The 19602-nt window shown below is 39.2% G+C and overlaps 1 protein-coding gene across 1 annotated transcript in view; it reads left to right on the top strand.

Annotated features, from left to right (window-relative positions):
• igf1ra (insulin-like growth factor 1a receptor) overlaps positions 1–19602 on the top strand; it is a 153265-nt gene that overhangs the window by 128341 nt on the left and 5322 nt on the right. The window contains exons 13-20 of the mRNA XM_088340561.1: positions 2019–2184; positions 2250–2352; positions 5491–5561; positions 5636–5865; positions 10071–10175; positions 10245–10404; positions 10517–10646; positions 13829–13963. Of these exons, the coding sequence (XP_088196687.1) occupies positions 2019–2184; positions 2250–2352; positions 5491–5561; positions 5636–5865; positions 10071–10175; positions 10245–10404; positions 10517–10646; positions 13829–13963 (1100 nt within the window). The remainder of the gene's footprint in view (positions 1–2018; positions 2185–2249; positions 2353–5490; positions 5562–5635; positions 5866–10070; positions 10176–10244; positions 10405–10516; positions 10647–13828; positions 13964–19602) is intronic.

The raw sequence follows: 19602 nt of genomic DNA, 5'->3' as shown, positions 1-19602 counted from the left end.
TATTTTTCATATTAGGGATGCCCGTTAACTGTTTTTTTTTTCCGTACAATAAACGGTGACCGATAAGTCTTGTTTTATTTAGAAAAAAATAGACACATGCAAAATTCTATGGTTTTATCTGTGTCTTTTTTCTACAATGACCAAAACATTACACAAATTCAGTAAACATGTCTCCAAAAAGTAGTGTTATAAAGACTAGAGCTTCAATACTTACTTTGTTTTTCTGTTCTCACGATTGACTATATGAATGAATATAATCTACTGATGAAACCACATCAGACAAATTATGAAGAGGTAAATAGGACACATGAACAAGTTGTGCTATTACTTCTATAAAAAAAATCAAAATATCTGAAACATGAATGCTTAGGATGTAAATGTAAATGGTCTGCATTTATATAACGCTTTTCAAGTCAATGAAAACCTCTCAAAGCACTTTACAATGTGCTTCACTCCACTCACACACAGTGTCAGCCATGCAAGGCAGCTACCTGCTTATCGGGGGCATTAGGGATTCAGTGTCTTGCCCTAGGACACTTAGAAATATAACACGGAGGAGCCGGGAATCGAACAAGCCGCCTCTTGTTCCTAAAAAGAGGCAATGTTGTGTTGTGATCTGTTCGGCTGATTGAATATTATAACGTTGGGACTTTTTTTCTATTGTGACATCATATTTGATTGTTATATGGCCTATAAATACAGGCCCCATAATTATTGTGAATCCATTGTTAATATTACAGACGCTCCCCTACTTACGAACATTCGAGTTAACGGTAGGGACGAACAATTTTTTTGGGGGGGATGTCGAAAAATATCCGGACATTGGTGTAAGTTAGATTTAGTATTTTGCACCTTTTTCCGAGTACAGGACATTACTGTAGTGCTTCTTTCCGCCGCTACCGGCGTGTGGCGCTGTGAGAGCTCACCCAGGATCCACCCCGAAGAAGAAGTCCGCTTCCTCTTCCCAGTTTGTGTGTAAACATTCTATACTGTATCTCCAGCGCGCTAAGAACTTTGACATTTTATTGTGTAATATCTCAGGCATCCATTCAATATGGTTGGTATAAAGTGTAAAGAAGAGGCGAGCCGTTTCTTTTAAAATGAAAGTCGAATAAGAGAGATTGATGCGGTTGAGAAAATGGATGGATCGCTTTTTTTGGGCCACGGAGGAGGAAGTTGCTTCACTCTTGGAGCTCATCTTCCAAAAGTAAGTTAACTAAACTATATTTATCTTTATTGAGCATATTATTTTATGAAAGGTTTATTTTTTAGTACAAAACATAACGGGGTACTTATACAAGCCTTAATCATACTTATATCAACCTTAAAGACTCAAAATATAGCACTGAAGCAACTTACAAACAAATTTAACTTACAAACGATCTTCCGGAATCTTGTTCGTAAGTTGGGCACCGTCTGTATTGTCATTTCTTAAAATAATCAGCAATGAGCACCCTTCCACAGTGACAAATCAAAGAAATAATCTTTGTCTGGTCCCGCTCTAAAAAGTCAGGAAGGGCTGTGTTGTTTTCTTATTTTAACTTCTTGCTTGAATTTCTGCCAAATATAAGCTTTAAAAATTGAGGAAATGTGTCAGGGACTCTGGCACTGTCAGTGCTCCCTAAATACTAAAAATCTTATGTAGTCAACCTCACCAGTTTATAGCAAATTACGAAAAACGCACTTATTATAACGCAAAAACAAAAAACAAGCAATGCTCATTTCTGTATCCACAATATTGATTGTTTATTGGTCATTTGTGATGCATTAGTGCCATCTGATGGACTTTTTCCATGACAGCAGGTTTGGTGTGTTAACATCGTTTAAAAACGTTTTGCAACTTAAATATATTCTGAAATAATAATTTCTGACTTGATTTGCAAAGAAACGTAAAAAAAGGGAGTCAGGGAATTCATATTTCTCAAAGTGCGCCACAATGCTTACTGCCCCAGTGGTGGAAAAATGAACTGCAAAATGTATATTTTTGTAATCCCTCCATGCTTTTTTCCGAATTTCAGCCCGAGAAGCACGAGTGTGTATCCCGCGAGCAGTACCGCAAGTACCAAGGGGCTCGCCTCAGCAACTTGGGCTCGGGGAACTACTCGGCCTGCGTCCGAGCCACTTCCCTGGCTGGCAACGGCTCCTGGACGGAAAGCGTGTCCTTCTTTGTCCCCCCACCTAAACGTAATATCAGTCAAACAAAAATTGATAATGTGACAGTTTATTCATGCTAATTCTTCCTGTCGCAGGAAACAACGGAGTGGCGCTTTATCTGATCATCATCATCCCTATCTTTGTCACTCTCTTTATTGCTGGACTTACTACCATCCTCTTCTTTGTGAATAAAAAGAGGTAAGTATTATAGTCTATAACAATAGTGGGCAAACAGAGGAAAGAGGAACCAATTTTAGTGGGAAATAATAGTTTAAAATAGTATTATTATTGGAAAACTATTTTTTTAAAATAGCACTATTTAATTATGTTGTTGTCAAGAACTGGAACAGGAGAAGAACCCAAATGCGTGACGTTTATCACACAAGCTTTCATTTTACGGGAAATGGGGCAGTCATGCACTTTCACCCAAACGGCAGTGATTCGCCGATCGTTCGGTGGAAGACGTAAGGCAGCAGTCTGGCGTGGAATGACAGGAGGCCAGAGGCCGACGAGATCGATACCAATTACACGAGCAGATATCGGACGGATAGGGTCGATACTGGACAGGATGGGACAGACAGGATTGATATCAAAACTGGATATCGAATTTCAACAGGACAAACTAGACGGGAAACGAAACTGGAGACCGATATTAAACAGGACAAATTAGACGGTAACAATACCGGACAGAAAACACCAACAGGAAACCGGACAGAGTCAAAACCCACATCTTGTGGGCGCAGAGGTTTGTTGACGGACTGACAAAGGGTGAGTGAGAGCACTGATCTTAAATAGAAGGGAAGCCAATCTGTCAACGAGCCGTAGCTGGTGCCATACTGGCGGGGCCAATTGGGCGCCATGGCAACTCTGACAGTTGTACCCGTTTTGTTTTTTATTTTGTATTTCAAACACAATTATTTTTTATAAATTATTTTCCTTTTTGAAGGAGTATTTTTTTTAATTGTTCCTGTATGGGATTTTCTAGTGAAATAAAATAGCTGTCTTTTTATTTATTTTGATTTAATATTTTTTGTATTTTTTTCTAGATAATACATATGAAAATGAATACAAAAGAAATTCATAATTTGTTCATATTTTTTTTAATTCCTTTCCTGTAAGAAAACAATTTTTAAAACTATTATTTGATGATGCAAATCCCAGAAATTATCTGCCTGTTTTTTCATGATTTAATTATTTTTTTTTACTAGAGCAACAAGTTAAAAAAATAAAAATGTATTTTTATCTTTTAACCCATTTAATTAGGAGGAAAAATGAAACAGATCATCTAAGATGTTTGAAATATTGTTTTTAAACTCCCAGGAAATTAGGTTGAAAATATTAAATTGTGAAAACCTAAAATAACCGAAATTAAATGCTAATTTGACCAGGTGTTTTTCTTTTTGTTATTTTTATTTTCTATGAAAAGAAATGTATACAATAAATATACTGGACTGTCTCAGAAAATTAGAATATTGTGATAAAGTTCTTTATTTTCTGCAATGCAATTAAAAAAACAAAAATGTCATACATTCTGGATTCATTACACATCAACTGAACTATTTCAAGCCTTTTATTATTTTAATATTGCTGAATTTGGCTTACAGCTTAAGAAAACTCAAAAATCCTATCTCAAAATATTAGAATACTTCCTCAGACCAAGTGAAAAAAATAATTTTATAACAGCAAAACTAAATCAAACATTTGAAAATGTCCATTGATGCACTCAGCACTTGGTTGGGAATCCTTTTGCACGGATTACTGCATCAATCCGGCGTGGCATGGAGGCGATCAGCCTGTGGCATTGCTGAGGTGTTATTGATGCCCAGGATGCTTCGATAGCGGCCTTCAGCTCATTTGCATTTGTAGGTCTGGTGTCTTTCATCTTCTTCTTAACTATACCCCACAAATTCTCGATGGGGTTCAGGTCAGGGGAATTAGCAGGCCAATCAAGGACAGTGATGCCATGGTCAGTGCACCAGTTACTGGTGGTTTTGGCACTGTGGGCAGGTGCCAGATCATGCTGGAAAATGAAATACTCATCTCCATAGAGCTTTTCAGCAGATGGAAGCATGTAGTGCTCTAAAATCTCTTGGTACACAGTTGCATTTACTCTGGACTTGATGAAACACAGTGGACCAACACCAGCAGCTGACATGGCTCCCCAAACCATTGCTGACTGTGGGAACTTCACACTGGATTTCAAGCAACTTGGATTTTGCTCTTCTCCAGCCTTTCTCCAGACTCTGGCGCCTTGACTTCCAAATGAAATGCAAAACTTGCTTTCGTCTGAAAAGAGGACTTTGGACCACTCTGCAACTGTCCAGTGCTTCTTCTCCATAGCCCAAGTCAGACGCTTCTTCTGTTGTCTTGAGTTCAGAAGTGGCTTGACCATGGGAATACGGCTATTGTAGCCCATTTCCCGGACACGTCTGTGAACTGTGGCTTTTGATACCTGGACTCCAGCTTCAGCCCACTGTCTTTGAAGCTCCCTCAAATTCTGGAAGCGGCTCTTCTTCACAATTTTGTTAAGGCTGCGGTCATCTCTCTTGGTTGTGCAGCGTTTCCGGCCACATTTTTCCCTTCCAACAGACTTTTTGTGGATATGCTTTGAAACTGCACTCTGTGAACAGCCTGCTCTTTGATCAATTTATTTTTGTGTCTTACCCTCCTGATGGAGGGTATCAATGATGGTCCTCTGGACAGCAGTCAGATCAGCAGTGATTTAGTTTACTGAACCAAGCTGAATGTTTTAAAGGCTCAGGAAACCCTCGCAAGGTGTTTCGAGTTAATTAGATGATTCAGGTGAATAGTTGAATAGCCTACTTGTATACTTTTTCATGATATTCTAATATTTTGAGATAGGATTTTTGAGTTTTCTTAAGCTGTAAGCCAAATTCAGCAATATTAAAATAATAAAAGGCTTGAAATAGTTCAGTTGATGTGTAATGAATCCAGAATGTATGACATTTTTGTTTTTTTAATTGCATTAGAGAAAATAAAGAACTTTATCACAATATTCTAATTTTCTGAGACAGTCCAGTATTTGCTGCCAGAGGTAGCCCCAAAATCTTTGTGAAAGGCTGGCCAAAAAAAGAATTGAAAAAAACAGTGTGGTTTGAGTTTACATAGTATTTTTCCTTTTCCTTTTACTTTATTGTACAGTACTCTTTAATGGTTGCACTAAACAATATCTACATCTTGTGGTCACATATTAAACTGTCCCTTTAAATAAGCGCTGGTTATCGCTTAAAAACTACATCTGACCATTTCTGAAGTTTTTCTGTATGTGATTGATAGCTGAGTCAGTCCGCACTGAATCTCTTGTTGTGCCAATAGGAATAGCGACCGGCTGGGGAATGGAGTCCTTTACGCTTCAGTCAATCCCGAATACTTCAGTGCTGCAGAGAGTAAGAAACATCCAAAATGTGTACTTTTTTGTCTTATTCCATGCGGTAAGTAACCCGTCTCCTCGTAACGGCAGTGTATGTCCCGGACGAGTGGGAGGTCCCCAGGGAGAAGATCACCATGCACCGAGAACTAGGCCAAGGTTCTTTCGGGATGGTGTACGAGGGCATCGCCAAGGGAGTGGTCAAGGACGAACCCGAGACCAGAGTCGCCATCAAGACGGTCAACGAGTCGGCCAGCATGAGGGAGCGCATCGAGTTCTTGAACGAGGCTTCTGTCATGAAAGAGTTCAACTGCCATCATGTGGTAAGCAGGGGGAAAGGAAATTATTGTATTTTCTTGGCATTTTCAGTGTCTGAAATAATGTCTGCCCGGACGCCCGGGGCGTGCATCTTTTACGTCGGGCGTACAACTCGAGTGGCCGACAACTTTTTCAAGCAAATTTTCTCAAATCGAACGTTTGCTTTGTTTCTATTTGGAAATCTTCGTTCTGTTTGGAAATTTCAGTTCTTCTGGTAATTTGCATACTCGGCAGCCAATCAGAAGCCTGCATCAAATAACTTGGTGCTTCCGGACTCTCCTGGGCGTTATAAGGTCGTGCATTTGCATATCATTTTCCAAAGTAGACGCACAGAGAACACAAGAAAAATGGAGAAGTGGTTACGAATCAAGACCAAACCTCAGCCCCAGAAAATAAACGGGTTATAAAAGCCATGCCGGCCTTTTATAAAAGATATATAAAAGGCCGGCATGGTGGGTGAGTGGTTAGCATGTCATCAGCGCAGTCCTGAGGTCAATAGGTTAAAATCCAGCGACCAACCTTCCTGTGTGGGGTTTACATGTTCTCCCCATGCTTGCATGGGTTTCCTGGGGGCACTCTGGTTCCCTCCCACATTCTATAAAAATGCATGTCAGGTTAACTGGTAAATGATCGTGTGAGTTGTCCGTGTCTGTGTGCCCTGCGACTGGCTGGCAACCAGGTCAGGGTGTCCCCTGCCCACTGCCCGAAGATAACTGGGATGGGCTCCAGCACCCCCGCGACCCTACTGAGGATAAGCGGTATGGATAATGGATGGATCAATATATGTGTGTGTGTGTGTATTTAATACTTAGTATGGGTGGTTATAGAACGGAGCAAATACTGTATGCGCCTGACGTAGGTGCGGATGATTCACGTTGGCGCCGCTATAAATAAATGTGACATCAAGCGGAGACTGTCAAGATGTTGCCGGAGTTGGGCAGGTCACGACTATTCCACTTTTGACAGCCCGAAGCGAGGATTTGCCTCCCGGAGTTGCAACCCCTAATCAGCGAAATCCCCGTCTCTTTCTTGACTAAATACGTTTCCCCGCGGAAAGTTTCTCTCGCAACACTCCTAAAACGCTTGTGCGGTGAGAAGTAAATCACCGGGAAACGGAACGCTTTTGTGAGTGGATTACCGGTTTTAGAGAGCGTGAAGGAGGCGTGTAATTAACATTCATCCTTAATTTGGCAGCAGCCATGATTGGATTGAGACAGGAAGTCGGCCATGGTTGCATCTTACTTCCAGACAAGACTGAATTATCACCGTCTGTTTTACACTCGGGGTGAGAATCTATAGGTACCTCACGATTTGAGGACAATTCAGGGGTACCGTTATGAGCCAATATTTGAAGCATTATTTAAAAGTATTTTTTCCCTCGCTAAGATTTAAACGGATTTCAATTTTAGGAACTCCACAATCGTAGCAAAGCAAAAATAATTTTATTAACGTTTCGTGCAGTTTATTCAAATGATAAAACCTAATATAAGGCCATTCCACAGTTTTTCAATGTAATTTCGCTAATCTGTTCCAAGAAATGCAAAAGTATGATTTGTTTATTTTAAAAAAAATCATTAAAAAAGCATCAGAACATGAAACAAATACATGTTAAAATACCACACAAAAAAAACTTAAAACAAGAGGCACACAATGTAAAAAAAATCAAAGAATAAAGAAAATAATAAAAATATTATCTTACTTTTTAACTGTCCGCTTTGTTTACAGGTCCTCAGCAGAGTTTTTTCCGTCCTGTTTCTTTAAGAACTAATCCAATGACGTGCTTTTGCCGGCTTTTGACACTCCCTTGGAAATGCTCGAGGCAGACGTCATCATTATGAGCAAGAGCCTGACCAGTCAAAACTTCTGGGTGATAAAGTTCCACGAATTCCGAGGCTTTATGGAACTTTGCCAAGATGTCTTTAATTTGGCGTCCTCTGCCATATATGACGTCTGATACATGTATAGTCTAGTAGACACTTAAAATATGAAAAGAAGACATCAATGGATTTTAAACATGCAAAGAGAACAGGAGAAGACCAAGACTTTAGATAAGAAATCCCAACATATTCTGAAAGCCCTCCCCTGAGCCCTTATTTTATTAACTCTCCTAGGTTACAAAAGTAAGTTTTTCCTAAAGGATGTGGCAATCAAATTACAGATTGACCAGTAAACAGTTCATAATAGTCAAAACAGTGAAGAACAGTATGGTATAATAGTCAGAATAATGAACTAGCATTATCTGCAATGTCCTTTGCAGGTGTCCAATATTAAAAACAGATTCAACTTGTCAATGACCATTTTTCCAACGACGTAGTTCATGCTCATAGCCTTTGCGACGTGTGCCTGTCGGAAAAAGGGTTACGTTTCTTCGTTCAGCCTAATTTTAATATCATGTGACGTATTATAATTATCCAAATCTGGACGTTTAAGATTTGATTCTGATTCGTCAGACTCATGATGTGTCTATGAATGGGAAATTTACCTCATCCCCTTCTATACACAAATGAATCCTTCACTGGACTGAATCACAGCATACAGATAGACAGACAACCATTGATACTCACATTTATGGTCAAGTTCGGAAAAATATAGCACACACATTCTATAAGCAAAATCTTAGCCAAGATTTTAACAAGGAACGTTTGACTGTGAAGCAAAAGTGAGGATTAAGAGCTAATAAATCCCAACCCAGTTCTGACTTTTATCACTAATCGTTGCACTAATGCTATACATTTCACTGGTAAAAAAAAAAGAAAAAATATTGACTTTATTCTGTATGTACCAGTAGCTATTTTGTGTGATACATTTCATCTTTAAACCCCTCAAACTTCAATTACAAAAATAAAACAAGAACTAGAAGCCAATGGCAAAAATCCAGTTATATGTATAAAGTAAACTAGGTCAAATGCTCTTGTTCTGCTAGCAGAATTTTCTGCTAATTTGAAGTATTATTCTTTCTTTTCTAAAGATTTTTTCAAATTAACAGATATGGTTTTATGTTTTATTAAGAAATACTTATGCCCCCCACCCCGCGTGTATATATATATATATATATATATATATATATATATATATATATATATATATATATATATATATATATATATATATATATATGTATGGGCAGCACGGCGGCGCAGTGGTTAGCCAAGTGCAGGCACAGTTCTAAGGTCTTGGGAACCTCCTGTGTGGGTTCAAATCCAGCTACCGGACTTCCTGTGCGGAGTTTGTATGTTCTCCCCGTGCTTGCGTGGGTTTCCTCCGGGCACTCCGGTTTCCTCCCACATTCCAAAGACATGCATTTCAGGTGGATTGGCCGGTCCAAATTGTCCCTAGGTGTGAATGAGCGAGCGAGTTGTCTGTCCCTGTGTGCCCTGCGATTGGCTGGCAACCATTTCAGGATGTCCCCTGCCCACTGCCCGATGATTGCCGGGATGGGCTCCAGCACCCCCGCGACCCTACTGAGGATAAGCGGTGCAGCTAATGAGATGAGATGAGATATATATATTTATATATATATATATATATATATATATATATATATATATATATATATATATATATATATATATATATAATAAACCAGCAATAACTGTCTTATAGTGCACACAAAATTTAACAAACATTATGTCGCTTAGTCATACCTAAGACTTATAACATTGGTAAAAATGGCGGCGCCCTCTGTTGGCTGCGGCTGCATCGGCTCGCTACAACGGGTCCGGTGTATCGACATTTCGTTCTGTGTACATTGTTACAAAGAATGACAATACAAAGGAAATTATTATTTTTATTATTATTATTATTAAAATCGCAAAACATTGTATGCGAAGGCAGTGTTTGAGATAACGTCTGCCCGGGGGCGTGCATCTTTTACGTCGGGCGTACAACTTACACAATTATTCTTTCTTTTTTAATGATTTTTATAGTTAATACATAGTGTTTTATGTTTTATTAAGAAATACTTAGATTTTATCTCTTCATGACACTAGTTTTACTCATGTTGCCAGAAACTAATGTTAAAGACTGGAGAAAATAGAGAGTTGTCCTGAAAGATATAAATACATGCAAAAAAGCACGACAAGGTAAACAACTCTTTGGTGTATCTGATGATCAATAGGACTTGTAGTCTTGAAATAACAGTAATATAGAATTTACGAGACAGTCAATTATGCCAACGCTGACATTATGGTCCATGCCATGATTGATCTAGGTGAGGCTCCTGGGCGTGGTCTCCCAGGGACAACCTACTTTGGTGATTATGGAACTGATGACCAGCGGAGATCTAAAGAGCCACCTGCGTTCTCTTCGCAAAGAAGTATGTTTTTTAAATCACCATCACTTGTCTGGTAGATCAGTTTCCCTGACTTGTGTTTATTTCTCGCAGAATTCAAACGTCCAAGTCTTACCGCCGCTCAAGAAAATGATCCAGATGGCGGGGGAAATCGCCGACGGCATGGCGTACCTCAACGCTAACAAATTTGTCCACAGAGACCTAGCGGCGAGGAACTGCATGGTGGCCGACGACATTACGGTCAAGATCGGAGGTGAGAGGAGTTTCAGGGTGATTTAGATGCCCTTTCAAAATAATATGAGAACTTTAGATGGGTGCCTCGGGCGCTGCTGAAAAGGTAAACTTGATTCCGGCTTCCCTTGCAGATTTTGGCATGACCCGAGATATTTATGAGACGGATTACTACCGAAAAGGAGGGAAGGGCCTGCTTCCAGTCCGCTGGATGTCACCCGAGTCGCTGAAAGACGGCGTGTTTACGACCATGTCTGATGTCTGGTAAGAGAGAATATTGTTTAAAGGGGTGTTGGCCATTTTCCAAACAGTCACTTTTTGATGGATTTTCTTCAAATTGCCTTCATTTTATTTGTCACGTAATTCTGTAAAACCACCTTATTTACTCGCATATACACTACTGTTCAAAGGTCTGTGGTCACCCAGACAATAGTTTGTTTTCCATTAAAAGTCACACTTATTTTATATTAATCCAATGAGTTGCAAAATATATAGAAAGTAGTCAAGACATTGCTAAGGTTAGAAATAATAAAATATTTTATCCTTTACTCTTTGCTTTCTTTAAAGAATGGAAATTTCTAAGCGACCCCAAACTTTTGAACAGTAGTAAAGCCAACATTACTTTAAAATAGCCCTATACTAAATGAAATGGGCTCCCTAAACCACTAGGGATGTATGGGGCACCATTTCCTGTGGTGTGTCTTGGGCAAGTACAGCCTGGTGGCGCCCATCCCTATCCACCTGGTCTCGAACCAAGTACCTTTCACAATGCGCTATCCACTGCACTGCGGACACAAAATAAAAGAAATACGTACACAAAATATTAATGAAACCTGAACAGTGATAATGATTGAAACGTAGTAGTAAATAAAGAATAATATACTGGTAATGAAGATGAAAATAAAATATTTTGAACCGTTAGCTGTTCTCTAGCAGCGCTTCGATGGCAGGCAATCTTACACTATTTTCGTATTTGGCAATTTGACTCGTTTTCACTGTTTCCTTCTTCTCCTTACCCTTATCGCTGACTTTCTTGGGTCTCACTACTATCGGCATAAAAGGCAATACAATACACAAAATCACAATAAAATTATTTGTGGTCCCTTTCGAACACAAATCAACTGCTGTATCTTCAAGCAGCACTGTAATGGCAGACACCCCTTCAAGTCAAGTCATGTTTATTTGTATAGCCCATAATCACGAAGCATCTCAAAGGGCTGCATAGATTACAGATTATTGCTAACTATTTTTATATTTCCCATTTCCTTTTTAGACTTGACCAAATATGATTGACAAAAAAGGCAATAAAAGGCCCTAAATTACCATAAAATGAGATGTGGTCCTTTTCAAACACAAACCATTTACTGTACCTTTAAGCAGCACTTCGATGGCTTTTATTATCTTTTGCTTCTTTGACTTAATCGTTGTTTTTTTCAGTTTTCTACTTTTCCTTCCCCCTCATCACTAACTTCTTTGGGACCCATTATTATTGGCCCCCCAAAAAAGCAATAAAACCCACCGAATCATTATGAAATGATGTGGTCTCTTTCAAACACAACACGGTGTTGATTCACTAAACACGATGAATAAAGAGGAGCATGAGGACACTGCATGGTTGTGGGACATTGTGGACACAAGATTGAGGCTGAGATACTTGTTTAAAACATGCTACATGCATAGCAGCTGCTAATTACCATTATGATCGTTCTGTCACCTTTCCAATCTTCCCGGTCACGATCGTTCTCACGTTTTCTTTTGTCCTTCTCTAATTTTTAATGATGAACTTAAATTTCAACTTATGAACAGATATAAAACAAAAACAAAATGCAGATGCTTTGATGGCACTATTCGTTCTATGCGCAGAAAACTCACTGTCGTTCTGATTACCAATCGTGTAGCTGGTAACAAATAATGTACTTCCAACAACACCAATGCGGTTTTAAGGCGCCATCTTTTGGGAAATGTGAAGATTGGACGATAAGGGAAAAAAATATTATTACCGTATTTTTATGACGCACTGGATTATAAGTCTCGCCCCAAAAAATTGTGTTTAACATATACAACTTCATGTATAAGGCACAATGGACTGCAAGGTGCATGGAATTAAAACTACAGTAAGAGCTAGGGTTGCGTAGAAAATAAACAAATACATGTAAATTAAAAGAATTAATTTCATATAACATAAATTAACAATATTATGTCTGGTTTAACCACTAAAATTTTAGCAACAAACAGTTAACTTGTTAACCACAAGAGTGCACTCGAAGACCACTCTAAATGTTTCTCAATGGCAGAACAGTTACTGTATGCCATATCATTCAATTGTAAATATGCATTTCCGATTGTATCCACTGTAATTCCAGTAAACTAGGTGCAAATTTATGGTTTCATTAATTTTGTTTGGCAGGCCGGATTCAAAAGCCTAATGGGCCGTATATGGCCCGCGGACTGTGGTATGAAACTGGTGTTTATTATTATTTTTTAAACATTTCTTACAGGCATCGTACCTCGAGACTTCGTAATGAAAAAAGCTCGACTCACACTGAAATATAACATGGTTTCATTTCACAGCATTCTGCTACGGACTATTTATAAACCGGCAGATGTTCTCCGACAAAATCGGAGTGAAAGCTGGCTAAAAATGTTGGCTCATCCTTTTGAGAAACGTCACCTCTGTCGGCTCGCCGATGAAGAAATTCTTACTGCGACCGCAATTTTTGATCACTTTCGCACTTCGGGTTTTCACCAAGAGGCAAAGTAACTGAGAAACTGGCACCAAAATAGATAGCCACCCTTTTTCCTCTGTCCCTTTGTACTTTATGTGCTGGGCGACACGTTAAAAAGAGGAAGATGCATTTTGGCCATGTGTAGGGGAGTCTTTGCTGGTGCCGCATTTGGGGAAACATCTGGAGGCATTTAAAGCCATTCTTAAGGACTGACAAACGGGACACTCGGAGTTGGGAAACAAAAAGAGTTTGCACAGTCGTGTTGCTGTTCAATGGAACATGCTCAAACGCCACAATACAAGCACTGAGAGGAGAAAACATTCATTTTGATATAATTGATTCAAATAATAAGCAGATAGTACATGTACTGTCTGGTGAGCATGATTTTGTTTGTGGATTTAAAGTTTTTTTCATTGTAGTACACAATTTGAGATGTTCTTTGAAGAAGCTGGCATCTTACGACTATGGCCAATTGCCTCACATAAATAACATGTGAAGTGATATGCACTATTGGTAATAAAAATGTAAAATCCAATAATATAAAAATGGTTTTATGATTTTACATCTAAGCTTCACCCGAGCATGAGTCGCACCCCCGGCCAAACTATGAAAAAACTGTAAGTCATAGTACGGAAAATACGGTGCACACTGTCACTTTAAGAAATCCATGCCTCGGTCAAAAGCTGAATGTCGATGCAATATTTCTGCTTTGGTAAACAGGTCGTTTGGTGTGGTGCTGTGGGAAATTGCCACCTTGGCTGAGCAGCCCTACCAGGGAATGTCCAACGAGCAAGTTTTGCGCTTTGTAATGGAGGGGGGGCTCCTGGACAAGCCGGACAACTGCCCCGACATGCTGTGAGTACTTGTTTTTTTAATTTTTCAAAAGGTATAAGGCCTAAAACAATCCAGATCCACAGGTATTAATGCCCGACCTAGCACGACGCCGTCCAATTTACTTGTGTCCAAAGCAAACTGAAATTTTATATTTTATCTGTGAGTACTCGGGAAGAGGAGAGATGATTTAGTATAACAAATTGACGCCTGTCTTTTGTAACAAAGTCAAAATAAAATGTCAGGACCAGGACAGAGACAGGACCCACTCGCGTAACGTTTCTCACAGTTTTATTGGAAAGAAGGGAAAGGAGCGCACACACGATCTGGAGATCGCTGGTTGCGGGAAGTAGGTTGCTCAGACGCGGAAGTGGGACTTCTGTGGCGAGCGAGGGCGGTGTCGGGAACGGAAAAAACGGGTCAGTAGCCGAGGTGGAAGAGCAAAAATCGTGATCGGAATCAAAAATTGAATCGTATTCGGGGCGGAAGAACAGACGTGGTCTAGCTCAAAACAGATCGTAATGGGAAACTAACAGGAGCAAAAAAAAAACAGGACAGACGAAAAAGGGCTTGCCGTGTAAAAACAGAGATTTGCAGACGGACCGACGAAAAGGGACTGACAAGACAGAGTTTAAATACTGACCGGGAGCCAATCTGTCAACAAACTGCAGCTGGTGCCACGCGGGCGGGGCCAATTGGGCGCCACGGCAACCGTGACACATACGGGCACGGCCAATTGGGCGCCATGGCAAACATGACACAAAACACGGCTGTATAAACATTTCTACATTTTATATTTGTCCGCAGAGGTTACATTAACCGACAATTTTCCATCATTGAACGATTTTTTAAGAGTTGATGGCAACATTTTGAGGTCCTCTGTCATTTAGACGGGTTGAAAGTTGGGCCATATACCACAGCATTATGTCCTTATGAATGTAGCGCAGCACTTTAAGAGAGCAAGAGAGGCAGAGAGACAAAGCAGAATAATGACAGGTGGGTAATAAAAACTAAGCGAAAGAGAAGCCCGGCCTGACCCCGACGTAACGATTGACATTTTTAGATGTTCTACTGCCTCAGCCACACTCCACTCACCGCTGTTAATATTCTGCCTATTTTCAGTAAGTTGTTAAGCTATCATGTGGTGCTAGAACGAGGCGCCACATTTCAAAAGTGTCTCGTCCGTGATGCAATCGCCACTAGCCAGGACATAGAATCCTCCCACCTACAGTGTCGGTGCCAATCATTCCAGTCTTTATGCCAATGGGTTTGCGCATTGGAAAAGGAGTTCCCACACATTTAGGGTCAAGATCGTTACGATTAATCTTGAATCTCGGCCATCATAATTAGATTTTTATTTCAAATTCACACAAGAGAGTGTTTTAAAACTTTGTGGTTATCCAATCACCAGGGGGCATCCGTGTGTTCACGCAGAGGTGGCCAACCTTTTTGAACCTGACAGCTACTTTTTTGTTACCGATTAGCGCAAAGAGCTATCAGTTTGGAATGCATTTCTGAAATGGCAACTTGTGTTATTACTATGTCATTGCAATGTTATTACTCTGTGATTACCAGATTGTAATTATTAGAAGTAACATTGTTTAAGTGCCAGTGAGAAATCAAATATCCTAGAAAATCACTTTGACCCTTCACTAGTGAGCTCTTTCAGAATAGCAAACTACTCTTGAGGGCTGGTTGGTGCTTGCAGGTACCACAGTGAAGACCCCTGCATTAAGGCTTAATTAAGAGGCTGAGATAAAATAAGAGTAAAATAGAATTTTCTGTTCTATTCTAGTCTATTGAGATTGATAACAACAAGACGACGACAACAACGAGAGATACAGCATGTAAATATATAAGCATATTTTTATCATTGGCCCTCGTTTTTAATGCCTTTGTCTATCCACTTTATTGTTTATTTATCGATCCATCCATTTTCCCAGCTTATCCACACTTGGGTCGAGGGGGAAGTTTTCAGCTTTATTATTTTCTAATTGACATTAAATAATTAATTGTCAGGAGTTTTAGAACCCTTTTTTGTTACTAATTAGCGCATAGTGCTCCCAATTTTACAAGCATTCTTAAAATAACCATTTATTAGTTATATGTCGTTTATATGTTATCATGTTAGGTTGTAATTATTAGAAGTAGGGGTAGAATAGGCTCAATCAACCAAAAACACCTGCCTTCCATAAGGGCACTGAGTGATTTATATATATGAATCTATTGGCTATTTTTAATTATAATTTTGGAAGAGTTTTATTTAAAGCCAATGATCGTGTCATTTATTTCTCATGGCAGGTAGAAATCAAACTTTCTAGAAAATCACAATGACCCCTCACTGGAAAGCTACTCAGGTTTTCTTGTGGGGGACCTCCTAGTGACCCCAGGCATAATTATTATATGTACCTTTAAATGCCACAAATTGAAACTCAAGTTGTTACCATTTTCGGAAACAAATGCTTTGTCCCCCCTCCAAAAGAGTTATTATTATTGTTATTAATAAATGAAAATCAAATTATTATTATTGTTATTAATAAATGAAAATCAAATTATATGTGTCTTTTTTTTCATATTGTAAAACACCTTTTTTTTAATATTAAACCTCGCGGGCCGCCCAGCTATGGCTTCCAGACCCAAACTTGACCGCAGACCCCAGTTTGAGAACCTTTTCTAGTGACACATTGCATCGATCCATGCCGTTGATCTCAACAAGAAAGAATTTCTTATTTATTTCCTCCCCCCGCCCCCTTGTCCACGACCGACCTCACTTTTTTTTAAAAAAAAAAAAGGGGGGGAACGTACATGGCAATGTTGTGCAGACGTAAACTGGTGGTTTCCATGGCAACGCAAAGAGGTGACGTGCTGCTCTTGGTCGTGAAGAGATGTACGATGTGTGTATTTTGGCTGCTCAGTCGAATTTTTCACTGTATTCAGTCAAAGTACAAATTTATGCTGAAATGAAAATGGTAGTTTGAACTTGCCAGGATTAATAGTTTAGAACTTGCCATATTGGTACAATCGAGTGAAACCAATAAAACAGTACAGGTTTTTATTTGTTTATTTTTATATTATTTTTAATTTGTGCTTATTTTTCTTCCAAAATGTATTTTCTTTTATCCTCCCCAGCAAGCAAGTGCGCTTCAAAATGTGAATGACGGACTTTGTCAGTCTATAAAATCTTGTCTCGCCTGCCATCTACAGGTGAAAAAGAGAAGTCCATTTTCCTTCAAAGGCATTTTAAGCCAAAGCCATCAAACAAGAACGTAAATGTGCCTGTTTGATAATAACAATTACATTTCTAAGAATAGAATTAAATAGATATTCATCATAGTTAACGTGGAGAAATTTCCTTTTATTCCCCTTCATCGTTATTTTTCCTTCTATTTTCTTCCACAATTCATGCGCTCATGTTTTCACATTTCAAAGATTCACTGTGTTAAGAAAATGCATCACTTTTCAAACCAAAAATTCTTCACTCCTTCCTTTAATTCCCGGTAACATATCTATCTATCTATCTATCTATCTATCTATCTATCTATCTATCTATCTATCTATCTATCTATCTATCTATCTATCTATCTATCTATCTATCTATCTATCTATCTATCTGTCTGTCTGTCTGTCTGTCTGTCTGTCTGTCTGTCTGTCTGTCTGTCTGTCTGTCTGTCTGTCTGTCTGTCTATATCCCTCCCTCCCTCGTTCTGATCTCCCGTCCTGGCTAACGACCCGTATTTTCCCGTTTGACCACGCTACGATCTCCCGCTCCGGAAGATCCACTTCCACATTCCGAACACGCTCCGATCCGGTGAGCGGTTTGCTTCTCTCTTCCAGCGAGCACCGGATCGCTGGCGTGTTTTTCCTCTATATCTCAATAAACGTTTGAGTTAACGTTACGCAATTGGGTCTACCATTTGTTCTGGTTCTGACAGGTGGGGTGCGTTGTTGGAGGCCTTTTTTCTATCAGGTCTATCAAATCAGGTCAATTGCAAGTCAAGTCAAGTATGTGTAAACAATGCCCAACGCAGTTCAAAGAGCCCTTACGGTATATTTTCCATGATGTGCTTTAATATTACTTCTACCAGGTCTTTTCTGGGCGGGAGAATCCCCAAAAAGATGAAAAAAAGTTTATTCTAGCGTGCTTAAGGCATGCACGCAAATCATGTGTTGCTCTGCCGCCATCTCCTGTCTTAAAGTCGGGATTGCAGTCTTAAGTATTCAAATGCCACGCCCCACATTTGGGAATGCATTATAACCGTTTATTCCTATTGATATTACAGAAAATATCCTGTTTCTTTTTTTGACTGATCAATCATTGCACAAAAACAGTACTATAATACCCTAAAACCTCATGTGTAAAGCAGACCCAAACTTCGGAGTCCTTTTTTAGGTAAAAAAGAAGTATGCGTTGTACCCGGATAAATGCGGTAAATTGATTAATTGATATTAAAATATTTAATTTCATAGAACATAAGTTAACATTACAACATCACTAAAATGCGTTCATTGAAAAGTGGTTACCTTTCTATCCTCACTCTGAAGTATCGCCGAGATAGACAGCTTGTGGACGACATCTTAAATAACCAAAACTTCCTTATTTAGTTGCTGTTTATTCAGACAACCCATATAAGGTTGCTGTGAAACTAAAAACTATTTATCTATATCCAAGCCATATCCGCCTCGTGGGAGGCGGCTAGAGTCAATAACACCCTCACATACAACAAACAATCATTCCCCTTTGTTTTTCCCGACATAGCAAAACAAGGGTTGAGTTGCTGTGCCATGCAACCCTTCATCAGGAGAGAAACCCGGTTTACCTCCTCCGCATCATATGCGTTGATATCAGTCATTCTTAACCATGCTTCGCCATTCACATCTATCCCTTGCACACACTCTTGTTTCCACTAAATTAAACAACCTCACACCCGGAGCACGTTTCACCCCATTCATCCATCCATATTTGGGCCTTCTTCTCATTCTATTTCCCACCACTTGTGCACTACATATTCTTTTAGTCGAACGACCTTCATCCATTCTTTCCATTGGTCCATCTCAGAACATTTTCATTAACCTTCTCAGCAAGATCTTTCACCACACATGTTTTTCTCTTTACTTCCTCATTTCTTAACCTATCCAGTCGTGTCACTCCACACATACAACTCAAACATCTCATTTCAAAGGCATTTAACCTAAATGAGTGAATAGATCAAATGTAGGTAAAAGCATAACGGCACAATGGAGAGAAAAAGCATTGGGACTATTTGAACTCAGGAGTCAAAACTAAAAACAATGTAGAAAACAGACCCGTTGCGCAACAGATTTACATTCTAAGCTAAGAAATGCTCACAACAATTTAAACAAGCGTACTTCATTTTGTACAAAACGTTGCCATAAGCAAAAATCTTCATTTAAATAATCACAATACATTTAATATTTACAATTATTGCCCAAAGCAAAAGTTAATTTCTAATGAGTGTTCAAACGTTGGCCTCGCAGCTGCCGTCCAAGTTTTGCACTTCTCTTTTGTTTCATTTTAGCAACATACAGAAGAGGGCACTCAATAAACACTCTGTATGTTCCTCAAAGGCAGAACAGTTATCGTATGCAGTATAATTAACTGTAGGTTTCCGATTGTATCCACCGTATGTTCCTTTATATAAGGC

The sequence above is a fragment of the Urocampus carinirostris genome, chromosome 7, assembly GCF_059441175.1.
Source record: "Urocampus carinirostris isolate Australia breed hairy pipefish chromosome 7, RoL_Ucar_1.0, whole genome shotgun sequence".
In the NCBI taxonomy this organism is placed as follows: Eukaryota; Metazoa; Chordata; class Actinopteri; order Syngnathiformes; family Syngnathidae; genus Urocampus; species Urocampus carinirostris.
This window is presented reverse-complemented; position numbering and strand designations above follow the sequence as displayed.